Source organism: Aotus nancymaae, unplaced genomic scaffold (genome assembly GCF_030222135.1).
Source record: "Aotus nancymaae isolate 86718 unplaced genomic scaffold, 86718_ANA_hifiasm-v0.15.2.pri h1tg000014l, whole genome shotgun sequence".
NCBI classification, from domain to species: domain Eukaryota; kingdom Metazoa; phylum Chordata; class Mammalia; order Primates; family Aotidae; genus Aotus; species Aotus nancymaae.
The window spans coordinates 13,986,280-14,007,441 of NW_026988425.1; the positions used below are offsets into that span (position 1 = coordinate 13,986,280).

Here is a 21,162-nt window from a genome sequence, read left to right on the forward strand (position 1 = left end):
CCACAAAGACTTACTAGTTATCAAAAGGTTTAAAAACATTTAAATGTGCAGGTAAATTACATAATGCATAAGCGTTATAGATACAGGAGGTTCAAGAAAATGGGAAAATTTCAAATATTCCTAAGTGAACAGAGGAGGATTGAAGGACGTGATGTATCTTGATTAAGCCTTGGAACCTGCACAAATAAAAAAGATGGAGAAGAACATTCTTGATAGGGGGACTTGTGTGAAAAGACAAGGATGATTAAAGCATGTCAGAGGGCAAAGAGGTGTATCTGTAAGGGGAAAAAGAGGTTTGTGTTGAACTAGAGAAAGACTGCAAGTAAGTCAGGCCCATATTATGGAAAGATGATGAATTTCTACACAGTCTGATCCATTCATTCAACGTCGTAAGTATCAAACTCCAGTAGCTGCTGAAATTGTGAACAAAGGCTGTGTAACTTTTGACCTCATGAGAGTTTTTAGTCTAGTAGGACATTAATTTAGTTTTTAGTCTAGAAAGCATTAATCAAATAAATGACACAACTCAGCATATAAGTTACCAACTGTGGTTAGTCCCAAGGAGGAAAAGCACAGAGTGCGATGGAAGGGATAACAGGGGATCTGGCTTAGTGTGGAAACAGAGAGAAGCAAAGGACGACTTTCCTGAAGAGATGACATTTAGCTGAGCCAGCATTATCTAGACAAAGGAAGAGTGGCTGGGAGAAATGGGAGGACGAGAGCACTGCATGGAACAACAACAACAAAAAAAAAAAAAAAAAAAAAAAAAAAAAAGAAGCATACTCGAGAATCCAGGGAAACAGAGCAGGAAGGAAAAAGAACCTCAGGAGAGGCTGTGGAGGTAGGTAGGGTCAGCTCTTCGCGGCATGAAGGCCATACCAAAGGCTGTGCTTTTTCCTAGGAACAACCGAAAGACGTGGAAGGTTTTAAGCAGAGATCAATGTGACTGTATTTGTGTTTTTACCATTATTCTGTCTGCTATGTGAGATGGATAGGAGTCAGGTGAAAGAGGTAAAGAGAGCATTAGAAAGTCATTTGGGTTTTCCAGGGGAGTCACAATGATAGCTTGGCCTAGGATGTCAATGAAAGGGAGATGACTTGGTGATGGCTATGACTTCAGAGCTGAAGAAAGGGGAGGTGTTGACGACAAAGAGGTCTCATGTTGTCTAGTTTGATGAGCACGATGGCTCTTCCTGAAAGAGGGAGACCAGAGGAGAACCACTTCAGTTTCAGATGTTTTGAGTTTAAGGGGTTCTCCTGATGTTCTGATGTAATAGGTCAGGGATGAGACCTGAGTATCTGCAGCTTTTAAAATATCAACAGATAATTTCTCACCAAAAGCTTCAAAAAACAAAAAGCTAAATGTATGCTCTCTAACCTCTCCTCTACTACTTTTACAAAGTATCCATAAGAATGGACCAGGCAGGCAGCTGAATACACAGATTTCAAGCCAGGAGACAGACTAGACTGGAGATAAAAAATTGATGGCCCATATTATACAGGAGGCTGTGTACGAGCTTTCCTGGGGAGAAGCCCTGGAGTATAGAATTGAGTCTCTCGTGCATCTGTTGATGAGTCTGTCTTGTCTTGAGTCTGTCCAATAACATGAAGCTCAATACATGCATTTCGAATGAACGAACAAATACATTCATGCATGAAGGTCGGAATATCTGCTAGGGACTGAGGATAAAGAAAGGAAAGTTTCCTTGCCCTTTATGTAATCTTGGTTTGGGTTGGTGTGATAAGATTTAAAAGAACGGGACAATAAGAAATTAACAAAGGAGGGACCTTTGTTAATTTAATAAGACCTTAGTCTTACAAAAGAAGAGATGACTGAAATACAAACTTAACAAAAAGAGCTTCATATTTAAATCATCTTAATTACGGCATATTACAGTATTTGTCACCTGAAATTGTTATTTTTATTGTTAATGATAACACCTTACAGCGTATTTTATGAAGTATTTGCATATTGATAACTGTATTTCATAATAAACTTTAATATAGCTCTGAAATACTCTTGATCTGTGCTCTGCATGTATATTCTACTTGAGTTTTAAAATCTTACCTCCAGTTATAGTTACATTTTTATGGGACTTTAAATTTTAAATCACTGGTCTTTTCTCAAACTTTACAAAACAAAAGACAGAACTGTACTGCACATTTATATTACAAAAATGTTAAAATATTCTGTGTTTAAAAGCCACAGATTGGAAAACCATTTTCAATAGCGATGTGCTGAGAATAAAACTTCCCCAGAAGATAAGAATTTGTTTTTAAAACAGGCAATTGATAGATAGACAGATGATGGACAGATGGATGGATGGATAGATAAGAGATGGATAGACAGATATTTAGATAGATAGATAATATAGATAGATGGTAGATAGATAGATAACCTAGGATTCAGTCTCAGTACTGATCCTACTAACTTTTTCCACCTATGGCAACCCCTCAACTTCACGATCCTCAGTTTCTCCTTCTCTAAAGGGCAAGAGATGGGTTAATCAGTCATTTTCAGACAGGGTACTACAGAGCTGGAGAGGCAGTGGTGAGGGCGGCAGAAGTGGGGAGTTAGAGGGTGAGACTCCAGAACACTTCCTCCCCTCACCCCCATCTACTTTTCCCTGTTTTATATATTAAAACTACTTGTAAGGTATTACTGAGAAATAAGGCTCTTCTGCATAAAACATTCTTAAAAGTTTGAAAACTACTGCCCTGAATTGGGGTTCTCCTGATGTTCTGATGTAACAGGTCAGGGATGAGACCTGAGTATCTGCATCTTTTAAAATATCAACAGATAATTTCTCACCAAAAGCTTTAAAAAAGAAAAAATGCTAGTTGTATGCTCTCTAACCTCTCCTCTACCACTTTTATGTTCCAGTTTCATTTGCAAAGTAAGGAAGCACTAATGCTCCATGGCATGGGAGATTAGAAAGAAGCAAAAGCAGCGAGAACCCCGGTCAGAGACCACGCCGGTTAACATCTTTTGTCAAGGACAGAAACCAGTAGCAAATTGCTGGATAGTGTTTTCCTCTTTGATTCTCAGCACTGCAGCCTTGAGAAGGAAATGGCTAAGAGATACTAGGCTTTAACTACTCTTGGGCTGACAAGCCTACTTAAAAAGAACACAAACTCTGTCCGTGAGACTAAAACCTCTGTGCCTTTCTCCGACATCCTGGAGCCTGCCTGGAGATCCAACTGAGGAAGAGCCCTCCAGCATCCCTGAAAAAACTAGAATCCTTGAACACTAACCCAAAGGGATACAGACTGAGGATGTCATCCTCTGAAAACCACACTCTGGGAAAAATTAGCTACCAAACAAGAAAGAGCATCATTTTATAACAGAAATCCTCAAGTGTTGGACAGAGTGAGTTAGCTCAATTCAATGCAGAGACAGCAAACAGCTGAGATTGTAAATAATTAAGTAAACACTGTAAACCAAAAGCCCTTTCATTAATATTTCCACCATACTAACCAGCAACTAAAGCATCTTTAGGCCATCGGCTGAACCAGTCAATCGTGCATCCTGAAATTAGGGCAGGGAACTTCAAAGCTCTGTTTCGAAATTTCTCCCCCACTGGTGAGAAGCAGAGCACAACATGAAGGTTCTTTCGGACCCGACTCATGAAGTAGTCATGCAGGTTCTCATTGGTAGGAGGGCACCTGGGGAATTCTTTTTTCATGACTGACATCAAGTCGCTATTAATTTCATCAATTTCATCTCGAGCAAATAGGTTAGAGACCTTGAAAAGAAGTACAGGCATGCAAATTCGGTATACACATATGAAAATAGATCAAAATGTAGAGCTTAGTACACAGAAAGTCTTTTCTCCATTTGTGTTCTTGAACTCACCTATAGAAAATTACCTAAAAGTTTTCAAGATGAAATACACCAAGTTTTAAAATACACAAATGATTCTACTATTAACTGCAGAGTTGTAGCCCTGGAAGGGAGTAAATGGACACGCCAAAAATATCAGCTTTCTTTCTAACTTCCCTCTTCTGCTTTTTCATTTGTTACTTGGAACATTCACTGATGTTTTAAATGCTTAGCTCCAATTTTTGATGGAGAGTTTTATTCTCCAAAAACCCAATAGAAAAAGCCATCCTTCATACTAATCACTTAATACCCATCCCCAGTAGCAGTTATTCAAGCCATTAAGAAGAAAATATGTAGAACTCTAAGTTGCAGGAGATCTGAAGGAACAAAACATACAAAGAATAAGTGAGCGCCTACCTCACCTGATGATAAAACATTGTTCATATATTCCAAAAATGACTCATCTTTAATCTCATTGTCTGTGAAAATAAAAGTGATTCCTTTGCCTTGCTGACCAGCCATTCTATACAAAACCTTCAGATCTTCCATCAGATTTGATGTGTTGTAGGATCTAAAGAAATATTTTCATTTTGTCATTAGCTAAAATATTTCCATGAGAGGGAAAGAACCTTGTAACAATGCATTACGCCATTTAACTAACAAAAAAAATGCTGATTTTGTTCTATCATATAGGTATGTATTTTACATGAATGTTACTGGTTAATTTTTAAAACTCTACATTACATAAAACATCATAATTAATTTCTTACACAAAAACTATACTGAAAAGTCAACTTGAAACAAAAATAGAATTTTTACCACAACCAAATGTCATTACATTTCCAAACGCATCATTTTGAAAATTTTTTGACAATGATAATAGAAAAGTCAAATTCAATTACTGACATTTGATTGGCAATTGGTATTTGAGATGACAGCTCATAAATTAAAGTAAATAAATGCAAGCTTTGGCTATACAGGGTAAGTGAGATGCCCTGTTATAAACAGTGCCTGTCTCATTCCCCAACACCATTATCATCATTGCATGTTTGTATTATACATAAATGAGACTGTTTTCTGAGCAAGCAGTACACTGTACTAGAATACCTGGAAATGTGATCAAACATCCCACTCTGAAGGTTCTCTAATTAGCCAAAGCAATCTTTAGGTGGAAATGAACCTACAATCAAGAAATATGAGCAAGGTCCCACTGTGGAGTACTACATTATGCCAAAAGTATAAATAAAATTATCCCAATTCTGGAAACTCAGATTTACTGAATTATTATTTGTACTTCAGTCACTAAATAAACTCAGAATTCAGAGTGCAAGCGCAAATACCCATCTTATTTTTTTAAAACTAGTGAATATTTAACTCTACCTTTTTCTAACTTCTATAAGCTATACCCTAGAATTGAAAATATCACAACCATGCCTCAATACTTCGAAAAGACACCTAGAGAAGTGAGATTCAAGAGATCAGAAAACATTTCAAAGACACAGCAGAAGAGGAAGAGGAAGAGGAAGAGGAGGAGGAGGAGGAGGAAGAAGAAGAAGGAGGAGAGGAGGAGGAAGGAGGAGGAGGAGGAGAAGGAGGGGAAGGAGGAGGAGGAGGAAGAAGAAGGAAGAGGAGGAGGAAAAGGAGGAGGAGGAGAGGAAAGGAGGAGGAGGGGAGGGGAGGAGAGGAGCAGAGGGGAGGGGAGGGGAGGAGCAGAGGGGAGGGGAGGGGAGGAGCAGAGGGGAGGGGAGGGGAGGGGAGGAGCAGAGGGGAGGGGAGGGGAGGAGAGGGGAGGGGAGGAGAGGAGGGAGGAGGAGAAGGAGGAGGAAAAGGAAAAGGAAAATATCTCACCCAGCTTCTTGTGATATGGGGAAAATTTTCAACCCAGTCTCCTGGATCTCAAGGGCCCACTGCTTCAAATAATATGACCTAAGATACCTAACAAATAGTTGTGCTTCCCAAATGAGAGTCTCTTGCATCTCAGCCTTAGCCACATGGCTGTAAAAGCCTTTAGAAGTTTGATAATGTCTTGAAAGCTATGAAAAGGAAAGAAAGACCTTGGCCCTTCATCTCATCGGTAGTGGATCATTCCCAGTGTGCCATGCAGAGGAACTAGTCTGCCACCGTGAGAGTTGTGGTTAGGTGTGTTGGCTGCAGTATTGTGGTGCAATAAAAATCACACTAGACTAGAAACCAGAAATTCTACAATAAATTCCCAGATATATCTGAGATGTTGGGCAAGTCATAGCCTCTCTGAGCTTCAGCTGCAAGATGGGCTACTGCTATCTGTCTACTAACTCACAAGGTTTTTTTGAAGATCAAATTAGCGCATGCATATAAAAGTGCTTTGAAAACTACAAGGGTTTATACAAATGGTTAGGAATGAAAATTTGAGTCCAGTGCCTTTCCTGTGCAGGTTGCCTTTTACGTAGCTTGTCTTCTATCCACAAACTAAAAGAATCATATGCAAGGTAGCCTCAATTACTTCTCTCTCTCTCCCAGTACTTGAATAAAACAGTAATATTTGAATTTATTCTCTAAGAAGAACCCTATAGGTCAGGCCAAACACAAAGTGTAACAACAGCTTAAATATTTGAATCTCCGAACCCAATGTTTAATAACTTTCAGGCTTCATCCTACCAGGTATCTACGGGCCACCCTCAATGAGACAGATCAGCAGCATGTTCTGCTCATCACTGCCCAACTTCTTGCTCCTACACCTAGAAATTAATGTCAAATGATTTCAGCCCAACCTAACTTCCCAAACTGGCCTCCTGGTTCTAATATTATCTTGGTAAATCCTGAAATTCCGTTTGAGCTCTCCAAATCACCTCTGTTTATCTCTTCATGTTCACTTTTCATGTGCTAATTATGTTTTCTCCCTGCACTACACCCGCATCTGTGGTCAACTCCTCTGGGATTCCCTGTCTTGATAAGTAGCAGCACCATCTAGGTAGTTTCTCAAACCAGAAACCAAGATGCGCCAAGCCCAGAAGCTCAACTTCCTGATGATCTCTTCGATCTCCACTCTCCATTCTCACTGCTGCCACTCATGACACCATCATAGCTTGCCCAGTCCCCTGAGACAGCATTGTAACTATTCCAATTTAGTTCCTTCTATTTTCTGTACATAAAATGTACCTGTAATGTCATCCCTGGGAGCAACTCATCAATGGTTTCCTATTGCTCCGGGATGAAGTCCCGATTTTTTATCATCACTTTAAAGGGCGCCATTTCTCTTCCATTCCCACTTGCCACCCTATCCTGCACACTCTGCCCTACTTAACTTCTTCCAGGGCTGACTTCACCTGTGCTGATTCTTCTGCTTTGAACACGCTTTACTGCTCTTCTGCTCTCAGTCTTCCTCATATTGAGGTTTCAGGTTTTTTTTTTTTTTAATTGTACTTTAGGTTCTGGGGGACATGCGCAGATCATGCAGGATTGTTGCAAAGGTACATACATGACAATGTGGTTTGCTGCCTCCATCCCCCCACTAACTATATCTGGCATTTTTCCCATGTTATCTCTCCCCAACCTCCCCACCTCCTGCTGTCCCTCCCCTAGCCCTCCTCAACAAACCCCAATGTGTGATGCTCCCCTCCCTGTGTCCATGTATTCTCATTGTTCAACACCCGCCTATAAGTGAGAACATGTGGTGTTTGATTTTCTGTTCTTGTGTCAGGTTGCTGACAATGACGGTTTCCAGATTCATCCACATACCTACAAAGGAACCAAACTCATCATTTTTTATAGCTGCATAGTATTCCATGGTGTATGTGTGCCACATTTTTCCTGTCCAGTCTATCATCAATGGATATTTGGCTTGGTTCTAGGTCTTTGCTATTGTCAACAGTGCTGCAATGAACATACATGTGCATGTGTCTTTATAATAGAACAATTTATAATCCTTTGGATATACACCTAGTAATGGGATTGCTGGGTCAAATGGAATTTCTATTTCTAGCTCCCTGAGGAATCGCCACACTGCCTTCCACAATGGTTGAACTAATTTACACTCCCAACAACAGTATAAAAGCGTTCCTATTTCTCCACATCCTCTCCAGCATCTGTTGTTTCCAGATTTTTTAATGATCACCATTCTAACTGGCATGAGACGGTATCTCAGTGTGGTTTTGATCTGCATTTCTCTAATGACCAGTGATGATGAGCATTTTTTCAAAGGTTTATTGGCCTCATATATGTCTTCTTTTGAAAACTGTCTGTTCATGTCCATTGCCCACTTTTGAATAGGTTTGTTTTTGTAAAACTGTTTTAGTTCTTTGTAGATTCTGGATAATAACCCTTTGTCAGACGGGTAGACTGAAAAAATTTTTTCCCATTCTGTTGGTTGCCAGTATACTCTGATGATTGTTTCTTTTGCTGTGCAGAAACTCTGGAGTTTAATAAGATCCCATTTGTCTATTTTGGCTTTTGTTGCCAATGCTTTTGGTGTTTTAGTCATGAAGTACTTGCCTATGCCTATGTCCTGAATGGTTTTGCCTAGGTTTTCTTCTCGGGTTTTTATGGTGTTAGGTCTTATGTTTAAGTCTTTAATCCATCTGGAGTTAATTTTAGCGTAAGGTGTCAGGAAGGGGTCCAGTTTCTGCTTTCTGCACATGGCTAGCCAGTTTTCCCAGCACCATTTATTAAACAGGGAACCCTTTCCCCATTGCTTGTTTTTGTCAGGTCTGTCAAAGATCAGATTATTGTAGATGTGTGGTGTTGCCTCCAAGGCTACTGTTCTGTTCCATTCGTCTATATCTCTGTTTCAGTACCAGTACCATACTATTTTGATTAGTGTAGCCTTGTAGTATAGTTTGAAATCAGGGATCATGATGCCTCCAGCTTTGTTCCTTTTGCTTTGGATTGTCTTGGCTATGCAGGCTCTCTTTCGGTTCCATATGAAGTTTAAGGTGGTTTTTTCTAGCAATGTGAAGAAGGTCATAGGTAGCTTGATGGGGATAGCGTTGAATCTATAAATTACTTTGTGCAGTATGGCCATTTTCACAATACTGATTCTTCCTAACCATGAACATGGAATGTTTTTCTATCTGTTTGTGTCCTCTCATATCCTTGGGCAGTGGTTTGTAGTTCTCCTTGAAGAGGTCCTTTACATCCTTTGTTAGTTGTATTCCTAGGTATTTTATTCTCTTTTTACCAATTGTGAATGGGAGTTTGCTCTTGATTTGGCTCTCTTTAAGTCTATTATTGGTGTATAGGAATGCTTGTGATTTCTGCACATTGATTTTGTATCCTGAGACTTTGCTGGAGTTGCTTATCAGTTTCAGGAGATTTTGGGCTGAGACGATGGGATCTTCTAAATATACAATCATGTCGTCTGCAAATAGAGACAATTTGACTTCCTCCTTTCCTAATTGAATACCTTTTATTTCTTTCTCTTGCCTGATTGCTCTGGCTAGAACTTCCAAAACAATATTGAATAGGAGTGGTGAGAGAGGGCATCCTTGTCTAGTGCCAGATTTCAAAGGGAATTCTTCCAATTTTGCCCATTCAGTATGATATTGGCTGTGGATTTGTCACAAATAGCTTTTATTATTTTGAGATACGTTCCATGAATACCTAGTTTATTGATGGTTTTTAGCATAAAGGGCTGCTGAATTTTGTCGAAGGCCTTCTCTGCATCTATTGAGATAATCATATGGTTTTTGTCTTTGGTTCTGTTTATGTGGTGGATCATGTTTATAGACTTGTGTATGTTCAAGCAGCCTTGCATCCCCGGGATGAAGCCTACTTGATCGTGATGGATAAGCTTTTTTGGTGTGCTGTTGTAATCGATTTGCCAGTATTTTATTGAAGATTTTTGCATCTGTATTCATCATGGATATTGGCCTGAAGTTTTCTTTTTAGTTGAGTCTCTGCTGGGTTTTGGTATCAGGATGATGTTGGTCTCATAAAATGATGTGGGAAGGATTCCCTCTTTTTGGATTGTTTGGAATAGTTTCAGAAGGAATGGTACCAGCTCCTATTTGTATGTCTGGTAAAATTCGGTTGTGAACCCTTCTGGATTGGACTTTTTTGGTTGGTAGGCTATTAATTGCTGCCTTACCTTCAGCTCCAGTTATTCGTCTATTCAGGGTTTCAGCTTCTTCCTGGTTTAGGCTTGGGAGGATGTAAGTGTTCAGGAATTTATCCATTTCTTCCACGTTTACTGGTGTATGTGCATAGAGTCGTTTGTAGTAATCACTGATGGTAGTTTGTATTTCTGTGGAATGGGTGGTGATATCCCCTTTATTTTTTATTGCATCTATTTAATTCTTCTCTCTTTTCTTTTTTATTAATCTGGCTAGTGGTCTGTCTATTTTGTTGATCTTTTCAAGCTTTCAGTTTAATCACTTTCTCCAATATATCTTTTCTAATCATCCCCTAGACTCGGTTAGGAGTTCCTCCCTCAGGTTTCAACAGGATTTGGTGTGCATTTATTTCCCTATCATAGATGGTGCCTAAGAATCACACCTTATTGCATGAGTTGAGTTACTTAGTTGTCTGTCCCCTTGCATTGCTACAAAGTCCCTGACAATGCAGCTAGAATCACCTTGCTCACCTAACCCAGTGCCTGACACACAGGCAGTGTTCAATAACTATTTTGAAATGTTTGAATGAGTTAATCAATATAAAATCTTTACATATTTTTCCATTGTATTAACATTCTTGAAATCTGAATTAACACTCAATAGGGAAAATTTTCTTCTGAAATGCACCAAAAGAAGTATATGTAATACACTATCGTATATAACATAAAAGTAGGGAAGTGGCTACTACCTAAATGAGAGTTTGAAATATTTCAAAAGCAAATTATTCATGTGAAATGTTTATGGTCTACAGCAAAGTTTGATAGGGAAAGATGATAAGTCAACATTCAAGAAGGAAAACTACTGTGACTATATGTAAGAGAAATGCATTTAAACTTCAGGTAGCACCTTTTATCAAAATCCATGAGCACCTTTTAGCAAAATCCATGTTAGGTTAATTAAAGTAAAAGCTTGTTACCTCGTCAGAGTGATCTGGAAGGAAATGTAGCCGGCAATGAATGAAGCCAACCTCGTCAGGCTCTGCTTTCCTGATCCGCCCACCCCGACCAGGAGGGCATTTCCCCGAGGAGTACGAATGACTCGAGAGATCTGTAATATGGAACAGAAAAAGCATGTATCATTCAACATGCAAATGTTCTACTTTTCCTATTTATTTAATATGTGAATAAGGCCAAATTATTATTTTGGAAGATATAGGTGTCTCAAGATCAGACTGGAGATACACTGGTCGAAGGAATGAGGGCATTTCTGAAATAGAATAGTGTTGGGCTGCATCAGATGGGTTGGGGACCGTGGGATGCACCTTTAGAAACTAGGAGGACACCAGGGCAGAAAAGTCAGCACAGAGCTCAGACTATGCTTGCTCTGGCTTTAAAAGGAGATGTCTATCTAAAGGGGACTTTTGAGGATTCCTGTTAGTTGATCCAACCTAACAGAGTATGATAGGAAGGAGAATAGAAATGTTAGAACAATGTCTACCTTTGGCATACACGGCATGTGGTTGATTAGAGTATCCTCCACATTTGAAAACTGTTCAAATTTAAACTTAAGGGAAGAAAAACCCCAAAATATGGTGATATGGTTTGGATGTGTCCAACCCAAATCTTACACTGAATCATACTCCAGTAATTCCCACGTGTTGTGGTCGGGACCTTATGGGAGATAATGAAATCATGGGGGCAGCTTCCCCCAGGGTATTCTTATTTATGGTGGTGAATAAGTCTCACGAAATTTGCTGTTTTTATCACGGGTTTCCAGTTTTGCATCTTCCTCATTTTTTCTTTTGCCACCACCATGTAAGAAGTGCCTTTTCACCTCCCACCATGATTCTCAGGCCTCCCCAGCCATGTGGAACTATAAGTCCAATTAAACCTCTTTTTCTTCCCAGTATCGGGTATGTGTTTATCAGCAGCATGAAAATGGATGTTGGAATTTTAAAAAGAAGGAAAATGAGCATAAACACCCTCCTGTTACTTGGCAAAGACAGTGATACCTAAGGTATCTACCAATAAGTGATGCCAGACTGTTCCATAGCCTCCTTGTGGCAGAAGTCCATGTTTATTTGGATTCATTGGTTTTGAATGAACCAGTTACACCATTAGTCTTTCAGATCTACCTAGGGGAGATTGAGCATAGAATTCCCCTTGACATTCTTTACACTTTCTGCAAGAACTATTTCTCTTTCCCTACTAACTGCAGTTTGAGTCTAGGGGTATCACTGTGATGTTTCCTTTTCTAGAAGAATGATACAGTGTAGGCAGGGACTGGAAGGGGTCACTTCTCCATGGTCAGGGATGCTTCCAGGAGTCACTGGAGCTCTACATTCTGCCACGGTTTTGTTAAACAGTCTTTCTCAGAATTTCCTCACTAGCTGCAGTATATTCTATTCATGCTTAAAACAGCCCAGGTTTTTAACTACTTTCTCCAGTTTAGCGGGAACCTTGGGAAAAGGAGAGCATATTTTCCATCTCTATGTGGATCTGAGAACCTGCAGGACAGGTAGGTGCATACTCCCTGTTTCTCCAGCCTCTTGAATGTCCCTTCTATGTGATTCTCTCCAAAGTCATTGTGGGTGGAGGGGGTCACACATGTCTCTTCAAATCTTCCCCGACACAACTTCAAGAGGCACAGACAGGGCAGGTAAAGAGCAACCGAAAGCCACACTAGAACATTCTGTGTCTTTCCTTGATGGCCACTTTTCAACCATCATCATTTTCTTTGTTTGATGTGGGTAGATATATCAAGATATTGTTAATTAGGTATTAAGGAATCTTCATCCCAAAACCTTTACTTGGAACTGAGCCAAGGTCTTATATTAAAATCTTCTATTCTCAGTTTCTAACACATGGTAAACCCTCAAAACATATCTGACAAATGAACAGATACATGAACAGAGAAGGCTGAAAGCAGACTCAAAACCTCATAATCTAGTTAAAAACAGAGATTAGAAGAGAAAGTGTGATCCAGTGAGGCCCTCAAATAGGGCTATCTTGTCCTGTTGTAGACAGAATGTGAGATGGAGATATGCATTTTTAATTCCATTAGCAAGTACTTAAAAATTAATAATGTTAAACATAAGGCCTAACACCATAAAAACACTAGAAGGAAACCTAGGCAAAACCATTCAGGACATAGGCGTAGGCAAGGACTTTATGACCAAAACACCAAAAGCATTGGCAACAAAAGCCAAAATAGACAAATGGGACCTCATCAAACTCCACAGCTTCTGCACGGCAAAAGAAACAGTCAATAGAGTGAATCGGCAACCAACAGAATGGGAAAAAATTTTTGCAGCCTACCCATCTGACAAAGGACTGATATCCAGAATTTACAACAAGCTAAAAAAGATTTACAAGAAAAAAACAAACAAGCCCATTCAAAAATGGGCGAAGGATATGAACAGATACTTTACAAAAGAAGACATACAAGAGGCCAACAAACATATGAAAAAATGCTCATCATCACTGGTCATTAGAGAAATGCAAATCAAAACTACATTGAGATACCATCTCACGCCAGTTAGAATGGCGATCATTAAAAAATCTGGAGAAAACAGATGCTGGAGAGGATGTGGAGAAATAGGAACACTTTTACACTGTTGGTGGGAGTGTAAATTAGTTCAACCACTGTGGAAAACAGTGTGGCGATTCCTCAAGGACCTAGAAATAGAAATTCCATTTGACCCAGCAATCCCATTACTGGGCATATATCCAAAGGATTATAAATCGTTCTACTATAAGGACACATGCACACGAATGTTCATTGCAGCACAGTTTACAATAGCAAAGACCTGGAACCAACCCAAATGCCCATCGATGATAGACTGGACAGGAAAAATGTGGCACATATACACCATGGAATATTATGCAGCCATTAAAAATGAGGAGTTCACATCCTTTGTAGGGACATGGATGAACCTGGAAACCATCATTCTCAGCAAACTGACACAAGAACACAAAACCAAACACCACATGTTCTCACTCATAGGAGGGTGTTGAACAAGGAGAACACATGGACACAGGGAGGGGAGCACTATACACGGGGGTCTGTTGCGGGGGAGTGGGGGGGACAGTGGTGGGGGGAGTTGGGGAGGGATAGCATGGGGAGAAATGCCAGATATGGGTGAGGGGGAGGGAGGCAGCAAATCACACTGCCATGAATGCACCTATGCAACAACTTTGCATGTTTTTCACATGTACCCCAAAACCTAAAATGCAATAAAAAAGAAAAAAGAAATACTCAAAAAAAAAAAAAAATTAATAATGCACACCCTGCCCTGCAGGAGCTCACATTGGAACAGGGGACAGAGGCTCGGGTCATGAGCCACAGTGAGCACTGGCACAGAGACAGGAGTGATGGAAATCAGAGGAAGGAACGCCAGGGAAACTTCCCCGCCTGGGTGAGGTAAGTCTTAGGTACAGACCTGGATTTTGGCCTGGATGACTAGAAGTTTATCTCACAAAGAAGGTGGTGTGCCAGGCATGGGCTGAGCCACCTTTTAAGAAGGAGTAGGGCACACAAAATCTCAGAATTAGAAAAAGGCCTGAAGTGTCCCCTGGGATGAGAACTTCAGTATGGAGCATGGAAATATCAGGAAATAAAGCAGCAAAGGATTGTTTAGGGCTTACTTGGGGGACTTGCTTAAATTCTAGACCACATATCCAGATTCTCTGTTGGTTCTCAGCAGTGGCTCATTCTGTCAAGACTGAGGTCACTAAGACGGGAACCCACCCTCTTAGTACCTAATCTTCTGGTAGGGAGACAAACACACAGACAGATGAACTTTCCAGAAGGCAGTCTGGGTGGGGAATGCGTGTGGGGGAGGCGCTCCGGGATCATGATGTGTTCACCCATAAGCAGCCCGTTGTTCTGGATCTCACGCTAGGCAAAGCATGACTCAGGAGGCTGGCTGGTAGGCAGGAACTAGATCATAAGAAACCATATACACTGAGGTTTGAACTTTCACTAAAGAGGCAGAAGAGGTATCACACAGATACACTGTGTTGAAAGAATATTGAGTTTCTAAATACGAAATAGGCTCAGTGTCATATCACATCCTGGTTTGCTGCAGCTTTTATGTGCAATTCTGTCTCTTGGCTTCTGTCCTGCCTAGTAACTAGGCCACGCCTCTCAAGGCTCACACAGCACGACACAGAGCGTGGATGCACTGTGCACAGAAGATGAGAGTACAAGACAGGGCTGGTCGGGAAGGGGAGAGCAATGCAGCGTTTCAGCTCAAAAACTCCAGTCACGGACTCTTCAGCTAATTCCAGAGCAGACAGACAAGAGGCTGAGAGTGAGAGAAAGCACCAGCGAGTCCCCAGCACCCAGGCATTCACACCTCCAACATCACACTCAAAGTGGAGAAAGCCTCCACTCATCGTCTGGACTGCAAATCATGGGAAAAAAGGCAGTTCCAGTGAACTTGCTCAGGCACGACACTTAACATAAATAACCGCATCTTCGACTTGAGTTATGAAATCCCAGGTCAATCAGATTCCGTCTCCAGCAGGCACTTTGTCATGAAATTGCCTTTATTACTCATTTAGAAACTACGTTTTCCTTTTCTTTTTCTTCCTTTTAATTATTAAAAATGACAGAATGTTTATTCTTTCTGAACTCTTAATCAACTATAAATTAAGAGCTAATTTCAAAATGTTATTTATAGCTGGCTTTGGAAGAATTTTTGAACTCATAATTCGGTCCAGATATCTCAGATTCTGAGAATCCACAGAGTTGCCAAGCTAAGTGCCCTCAAGTTGGGGAGACCCAACTCCTGAACAGCCTCTCTGTCTTCCTCCCTCTCTCTGACTTACTCCAGCCTTGCATAAACGCTTTTCTCACCTTCTTGCAGGGAAAAGGAGCAGGCAAGCAATTCCTATTCTCAGAGAAAGGGTTGACTAGATAACCTCTAAAACCCCCTCTATTTGTAGATTGGCATTTTTAGAGGTGACAAATGTAATTGTGCAGTGGTTCCTCATGGTTGAACCTAAGTCATGGAAGACAATCTCGAATCATTTCCTTTCTAACTAAAAGGATGTAGTCCAGAAAAGTAGTTGACATCAACAAAGTGAGAATATCAACAATGGATTTGAAATGGCATTATCTTGCACCATAAATAAATTAAATCACATAAGTTTTCAAACAAAATAATATATTTTACTTCCAACCTTTCAGGATCAACTGTCCTAAAAATGGACACTATCATGACTCCTATCAGCAGTCCCTAATCTTTTCGACACCAGGGACCAGTATTGTGGAAGACAATTGTTCCATGGATGGGAGGAGGATGGGGGTGGTTTTGGAATGATTAAAGCTGATTACATTTATTGCGTGCTTTATTTCTATTATTATTACATCATAATATATTATGAAATAATTATACAGTTCACCATAATGTAGAATCTGTGGGTGCCCTGAGCTTGTTTTCCTGCAACTAGATAGTCCCATCTGGGAGCAATGGGAGACAGTGACACATCACCAGGCATTCCATTCTCATAAGAAACGCATAACCTACATCCCTCACATGAGCAGTTCACAATGGGGTTCATGCTCCTATGAAAATCTAATGTCTCTGGAGGCAGAGCTCAGCTTCACTTGCTCACCTGCTGCTCACCTCCTACTGGGTAGCCCTGTTCCTAACAGGTCATGGACAGGTACTGGTCTGCGGCCCAGGGGCTGAGGACCCCTGACTCATATGACAAAGTAGAACAGAAATTATACTTTCCTGGAGGATTTCATTCTAACAGAATTTTCATCTCGAAGTCAACTGTTTATACACTATTTTAAAATTATTATTTCTAATCATGGTAAAATACACATAACATAAAATTTACCACTGTAGCCATTTTTAAGTATACTGTTCAGTATCATTAAGTATCACATTGTTGTACAACTATCAGCACCACTGATCTCCACAAATCTTGCAAAACTGAAACTCTGCACCATTTAATACTAACTCCCCAGTCCCCTCTCCCTGAAATTCTCCACTCTACTTTTGTCTCTGATTTGGGCTACACTGGGACTATTTGCCCATTTGTGTCTGGTTTACATCGCATAACATAAGGTTCTCAAGGCGTATGTACTATTTTTTATAGGATATTCTTTGCATGATACAAACAGATGCAGACTTTGCCTGTGCTCTGAACTCAGATGTCAACCGTATTCATCCTCTGTGGTGAAAACACTGAGCTGGAAGCTGTATAGAAACTGAATAAAATCATCACATCACACAATTTAAAGTACATGGGCTCTTGCCTTCGGCTTAGAAATTAAATTGGAATATATCATGGAGTCTATTTTTAAACTGAAGAGTCTCCTAGGAAATGAAATAAAAGGAGGAGAGGACTCTGGCGTGAAGCCAAATGTCTGTCACTTCCACAAGGCACTACTCGGAGTGGCTACTGTACCTTGACTAAGTGAACCATGGCGTCTGCAAAGAACACCATGTCCATGCCGGCGCCGCGGATGCTCTCATTATAGAGCTGCAGGAACATATTCAGACGCTCTTTTAGGTGACTAAAAGATTCAATTGGCTCATAAATTTTAGGCATTTCAGCATCAGCCTCTTCAGATGTTTCACCTTTGGTAGGAAAGAAGAGTCAGTTAAGTTTCTTCAAATACCTGCATTTTACCTTCGACCTAAATTAATACAGTCAAAGCTCTACAATCTAACGCTGAATAACGTTCATTTTAAGCAAAATGCCACAGTGTGCATTTTGCAAAAACAGAAGAAAGAAAACAGTAGAAGCATTAGGATTTTTGTGATCATATGCAGACTTTGTTCTTTCCTATCTAGCAAGAGTCAATGTCAAATAATGAAGGAGTCATTGAATTGAATTTGAATCCACAACTGAATGTTGGCATTTCAAAGGTCCTCCCAAATATATTAGCTTAATGATCAAGTGAAAGTAAAAATAGTAGGGATTGAATGTCAGAATCAGCAAGGGAAGTCAAGAATTACATAATTTTTTGATAGGAATAAAAAGAAAAAGGTTATTACATTTGCTCAGGAAATTTTTAAGATTTATGAATCTCAGGTCAGTGGTAAACATAGAAGTGAATTAGGATATGAGGGTGAAGGGTTGAGAGAAACAGAAAAATAATTTCCTAAATGAATAAACATGTTAAATTATTTCACTAGGACAAGATGTATTAAAATCAATATATGTTTTTTAAAAATTAGAAGCACATAATATACGAGCTTAACACTTTTCCAGCATTAACTATAAGTGGAGGCCAAGGCAGGCAGATCACTTGAGGTCAGGAGTTCAAGACCAGCCTGACCAACATGGGGAAACCACATTTCTACTAAAAATATAAAAATTAGCTAGTTGTGGTGGTGTGTGCCTATAGTCCCAGCTACTTCGGAGGCTGAGGCAGGAGAATCGCCAGGAGGTGGAGGTTGCTGCGAGCTGAGCCTGCACTCCAGCCTGGGCAGCAGAGCGAGACTCTGTTTCAAAAAAAAAAAAAAACATAATGCTCAAGAAAAAATTGGGCATCTATAAATTTACAGTCAATTAACATTAGTAACGGGGGGAAAAGTGTCACGTTAGTTGAATATACCAATAACAACTTAGAATTTCACTTGGTACCAGAAGAATGAGTGGATCTTTCAAATCGTATGGTACCTAATTATTTTCAATTGACTGTGTCCTAACATAAGAGTATATTAAATTTTTTATAACAAAGCAAGGAGATTGGTTTAACAGAATCATTAAGAATGACCTATCTGCAAAGCTCTCAGTAATCAAATTCCAATAGTCACAACTCTCATAAATGCTCAAGTCAAGCTTTGAGAAATAAAGTGCTTCAATGGCTCAAAAGCTTATGTGTTTGTCTCTGGACCCGCCCCAGGCCCCCGAAATGCACCAGTTGTGCTTTGGTCCTTGAAAATCATAATCTGATTATTTATCCTTCTGAATTACAGGTAATAAATTACATAAATTTTAATTACCTTGTAAGATGCCCTTATTCTTAAAGGATTTTTGATATGTTTGACATGCTTAAAATAAATTGTGTCAGCTTCTTCTTGTAAAAGGATCATTCTAATTGTATTGCCAGAAATGAACAGGCTTTTGGAATTGTTACTCAGAAACTTTTGATAGATCATACTTACAGTTATCAAATCTAGAGAGGCACTGCCTAGTCACTTCCAATCGTTTTGAAGATATATATAGCATGTTTTTAAACATGCTTTTTAAAATCTGTAAATTAACTTAAAATCCATCCTCAGTATTAGAAGAGGTTATTAAATTAAAAAAATACTTTTAATTAAGCCTAGTTACTTTTGAGGGAAAAAAAAGTGGAGCACTGCCTCTTTTCATAAGAAAAGTCATATATCTCAATTTCCCCTGGAACCATAATCACAAAAGCTTACTCCACATCAGCCATCTCATTCCAATTACATTTAATGACTCTCTCATACATTTGGAAGTTTTTTTTTATTTTCAACATTCAGAGTGACCTGAATAATAATAATTATCATTATATTGCTGCCTTTCATTCACCAGTGACTACAGGCCATAGACTGTCTAAACCATTCTACAGATAACATTTCATAGATCACCCAAGCCATTCTACAGATAACATTTCATGGACTCCCACAGTGAATGTGATGCATATAGTAATATGTTATCTTTATAAATGAGGAGAATGAGGTTCAAGAGACCGAGATATCCAGCTAATTAATGTGTAGTGGATTCCTTCCTCAAACCCACCTCTATCTGCCAGACTGCAAGTCTTGTGCACTCTCCCCTACCCAATCCTGCCTCTCCACTCTACCTTAATATCCAAGCAGGATACGCATAAAACAGTTCCTCTTTAAACTTCATTATCATGCATTTTTTCACTCATCCTATTTTTATTGAGCATCTACTATGTCTCAGACTTGTATCAATACAGTTTACTAGAAAGAAACTCAACATCCACAAACTGAATCTTCTGTCTTCAGATTTCCCTTTAGGGAACACCTTTTGGGGAATTCCAAATTCCACTTCCATAGTTTACCTGCAGCTTCAGGAGCATCTCTCAAGAAATCCACAAAATATGTGTCAATTCCACAATCCACCAGGAGTTTTTTCTCTTCACCAAACTCCTCCTCTACCAAACTTACTAAAGCCTTATCAAACCAGGTCACATCACTGGACACCGTGAAACGGTCAGCTATTACACGTTTACATTCATGCTTCCACAGCTTTAACATATCCTGTGGAAAGCACAATTAAAATGTGTTAGTACTTCCTATTATGCCGTAACTGGAATTCAAGTTGACAGTACTATAGAGTATCATCCTTCCTGATTTAAGATGCAACACTTTAAAAAGTTAGGGTTCAAATATGTATGCTCAACTTCACTTCAAATTGGTCTCATTCAAGTATATTAAATAGAAAGTAGTCTATTCATTTGCAGTCTCTGAGTTAAGAAGAAAAACTCTTTCAAAAAAATATTAAAAATTGCTCTGCCCAATCATCAAACTAATATTCTATGTAAAGGTCTTCAGTTTGTGATAAATTAGTCTTTTTAATAAGACATCGACATTCATGTGATCAGAGTATAAAATAAGACATAGAATATGAACAACTCTCATGTATACAACTGAAAAATTACAAAGGTGTATTCACTTAACACAAAGTGAAAAAAATTTGTGGCAAAAACAGGATTATTTGAACAAAGCAAGCACCTAATCCAGGTAATCCAAGGCCCAAAGTTAACTGAAAGTTGAGGAAGGTTAATTGCTCAATACTCCTGTTCCTATAGCAAGAATAACAAATGTTTGTATAAGCCCATTATTTGATATGAAAGACTGATAGAAATTTCTTAGCTTGGAAACATTTCTCAGGTTACAGATTTTTAAGCTATTGCAATACTAATGATAGAATGTTATTTGGTTGCCTGAATATAAAAGTTTAGTAAAGTACATTCAATGATTCAGTTAAGACAAAAGTTTATGATAACATCAATTGCTGGAATTGTTTATGCTGATTTACAATAAGCACCAAAAAATAGCTATTTCAATAGTAATCTTTGAGAACTGACTTCAACAATTCCATTAACTTGTAAATAACTTTGAGGGAAAAAAATCAAGTTAAAATATTCTTGCTGCTAAAGTGACTCTCACTTCTCTGTAGGAAGGAAAGTGAGTTTTCTCCAAAATATCATGAACAGACACTTCTCAAAAGAAGACATACATGTGGCCAATAAACATATGAAAAGAAGTTCAACATCACTGATCATTACAGAAATACACATCAAAACCACAATGAGATACAATCTCACACCAGCCAGAAAGGC

The 21,162-nt window shown here is 39.3% G+C and overlaps 1 protein-coding gene across 1 annotated transcript in view; it reads right to left on the bottom strand.

Annotated features, from left to right (window-relative positions):
• The window catches only part of DNAH5 (dynein axonemal heavy chain 5), a 373,821-nt gene that overhangs the window by 103,482 nt on the left and 249,177 nt on the right, over window positions 1–21,162 (bottom strand). The window contains exons 51-55 of the mRNA XM_064375875.1: window positions 19,879–20,077; window positions 17,280–17,452; window positions 10,829–10,959; window positions 4,241–4,394; window positions 3,479–3,746 (exon numbers count right to left, since the gene is read on the bottom strand). Of these exons, the coding sequence (XP_064231945.1) occupies window positions 3,479–3,746; window positions 4,241–4,394; window positions 10,829–10,959; window positions 17,280–17,452; window positions 19,879–20,077 (925 nt within the window). The remainder of the gene's footprint in view (window positions 1–3,478; window positions 3,747–4,240; window positions 4,395–10,828; window positions 10,960–17,279; window positions 17,453–19,878; window positions 20,078–21,162) is intronic.